This window comes from Mesoplodon densirostris, chromosome 2, assembly GCF_025265405.1.
Source record: "Mesoplodon densirostris isolate mMesDen1 chromosome 2, mMesDen1 primary haplotype, whole genome shotgun sequence".
Classification (NCBI taxonomy): Eukaryota; Metazoa; Chordata; class Mammalia; order Artiodactyla; family Ziphiidae; genus Mesoplodon; species Mesoplodon densirostris.
The window spans coordinates 199157-201054 of NC_082662.1; the positions used below are offsets into that span (position 1 = coordinate 199157).

Here is a 1898-nt window from a genome sequence, read left to right on the forward strand (position 1 = left end):
GGACAGCGACTCCTGGGGTGGGGGGGTGGGGGGCCATGCCCAACGCCGCCTAGGATCGCTGTATTGTAGGGTGAACACACAGCCGGTGCTCAGGACGGATGCGTAGGCCGGACCAACGCCAGTTCCTTCGTACTGTAGGGGGACCTCCCCTCTCAGGGCAGGATGGGGCACACAGCAGGGCTGGACTCTGGCAGGAGAAGAGCCCCAGCACTAAGTGCCCTTTGTCGGGCTGGCCCCCGTTCCCTGCCGCTGGGACTCAGATGCCCTCTCCTGCTGGCACCCCTCTCCTGGGCAGACAGTGGCCTGGGGCAGGCTTGACGCATGGGTGGGCACAAGCAGTTTTGCGGTCAGCCACAAGAAGGCAGGAGGTGGAACAGGCCAGAACCGAAGCTTCAGGGACAGTCAGGCCTCACCACAGCTCAGCACCAAGACAACAGTGTGTAAATACATGTTTCCACCTTCCAGGGTCCTCGAGAGTGAGAGTGGGAAAGAACATGCCCAGTGAAGCTGCAGGACCGCTTCCCGGCACTGGGAGACATTCTGGAAAAAGTGATGACTGTCACCGTCCTGCCTGAGCTTCCCGAGGGACCTCTCACACACACCCTCCCCCCCCCCCTTCAAGGCGGGTCGCGGCTCCAGCGCAGTTAGATACAGGCAAACGCAAGGCCGGCCGAACCTCCGCGCCGGGCACTTGCGGGCCCAGGTGGGAGCAGAACCCCCGCGGCCCGCTCTGCCTGCTCGCGCGAAGACATCAGCCGACCCCGCTGCCGGGCCTCTGCCGGACTGGACCCTTCACGAAGACGACAAAACAAAGCTCCCGAGGCGGTCTCTGGAAATAAATATTTTTTGACACAGTCTCAGCGGGCTCTGGGGCCGCGACCTCACCGCAGCCACGGCCTCCAGGGTGCGCCCCGGCCCTGAGCCGCGGCCCCGGGGGCGGCGAGGGGCGCCCCCGTCCGGCCCGGCAGGAAGGGCGGCGCCAAGACCGCCCCGGAGCGCGGCAAGGGGCAGGGGCCGTCGAAGGCCGGCGGCGGCGGGCGGCCCGCGTACACCGCGGGCGCCATAACTTCGGCGGCGGGGGCCGGTGGAAGCGGGCGGCGCGAGGGCCCCAGCCGGGCCAGGCAGGTCGCCAGATGGCCGAGCAGGCGGGACCGCACGTCGGCCGGGACGCCCTCGCAGCCGGCCAGGAAGCGATTCACCTCGGCCAGACACTCGTGGAAGCCGGCGCGGTACTTGCCCAGGACTGCCGGGTCGGCGCGGAGGGCGGCTGCGGGGGCGGCAGGGGATAGGCGGTCGGGGCCTGCGGTGGCGGCGGCTCCGGCCCCAGAGCCCTCGCCGCCGCCGCCCGCGCTCACCTGTCACCTGCACGCGCCGCAGGCTCTGCAGGTGCTTCACGGTCAGCTCCAGGATGTCCGCCTTCTCCAGCTTCGAGCGGCGGGAGCTCTGGGGGCGGGGCCGGTGTGGGCGGCTAGCAGCCCAGGAGCGCCGGGATTCCAGGCTCCCCGATCTCGCCCTCCCGCCCCCGACTCACCTCTTTCCTGAGGGCGTCCAGGAGGAGGCTCTGGAGCTGAGCGAGGCTCTCGTTGATGCGCGCTCGGCGCCGCTTCTCCATGACGGGCTTGGAGGACTGCGGGGCCGGCAGCGGCTGAGTCCCGCGGGCGTCAGCTCCCCTCTCCCCCCCGCTCCTGCCAACCGCGTCCGGCCGGGTCCCCACCTTCCGGTGCTCGGCCGCACTCCGGGGCTGGTCCGGGGTCCGGCGGGCACCGGCCGGCGCTCCCGCCGGCGGCAAGGCCCTCAGCTTCCCCGGGGTGTCGGCAGGCATGGTGCGACCCCGCGCCGCGCGGGGCCGAGGGCGGGCCGGACGCGCGGCTTCCCGAGCCCCTCTCCCGCGGGTTCCA

The 1898-nt window shown here is 71.2% G+C and overlaps 1 protein-coding gene across 2 annotated transcripts; it reads right to left on the bottom strand.

Moving 5' to 3' along the window:
• Nucleotides 1–836: 836 nt before the first annotated feature.
• Nucleotides 837–1898, bottom strand: HES4 (hes family bHLH transcription factor 4). Of its 2 annotated transcripts, XM_060079111.1 has the most exons (4): nucleotides 1715–1898; nucleotides 1532–1627; nucleotides 1356–1443; nucleotides 837–1267 (listed from the first exon to the last, which is right to left on the bottom strand). In XM_060079111.1, the coding sequence occupies exons 1-4, from the start codon at nucleotides 1820–1822 to the stop codon at nucleotides 882–884; spliced, it is 678 nt and encodes a 225-aa protein (XP_059935094.1). In that variant the 5' UTR covers nucleotides 1823–1898; the 3' UTR covers nucleotides 837–881. The 2 variants fall into 2 exon arrangements, with proteins under 2 accessions (XP_059935094.1, XP_059935084.1); XM_060079101.1 differs by having other exon boundaries at nucleotides 1532–1898.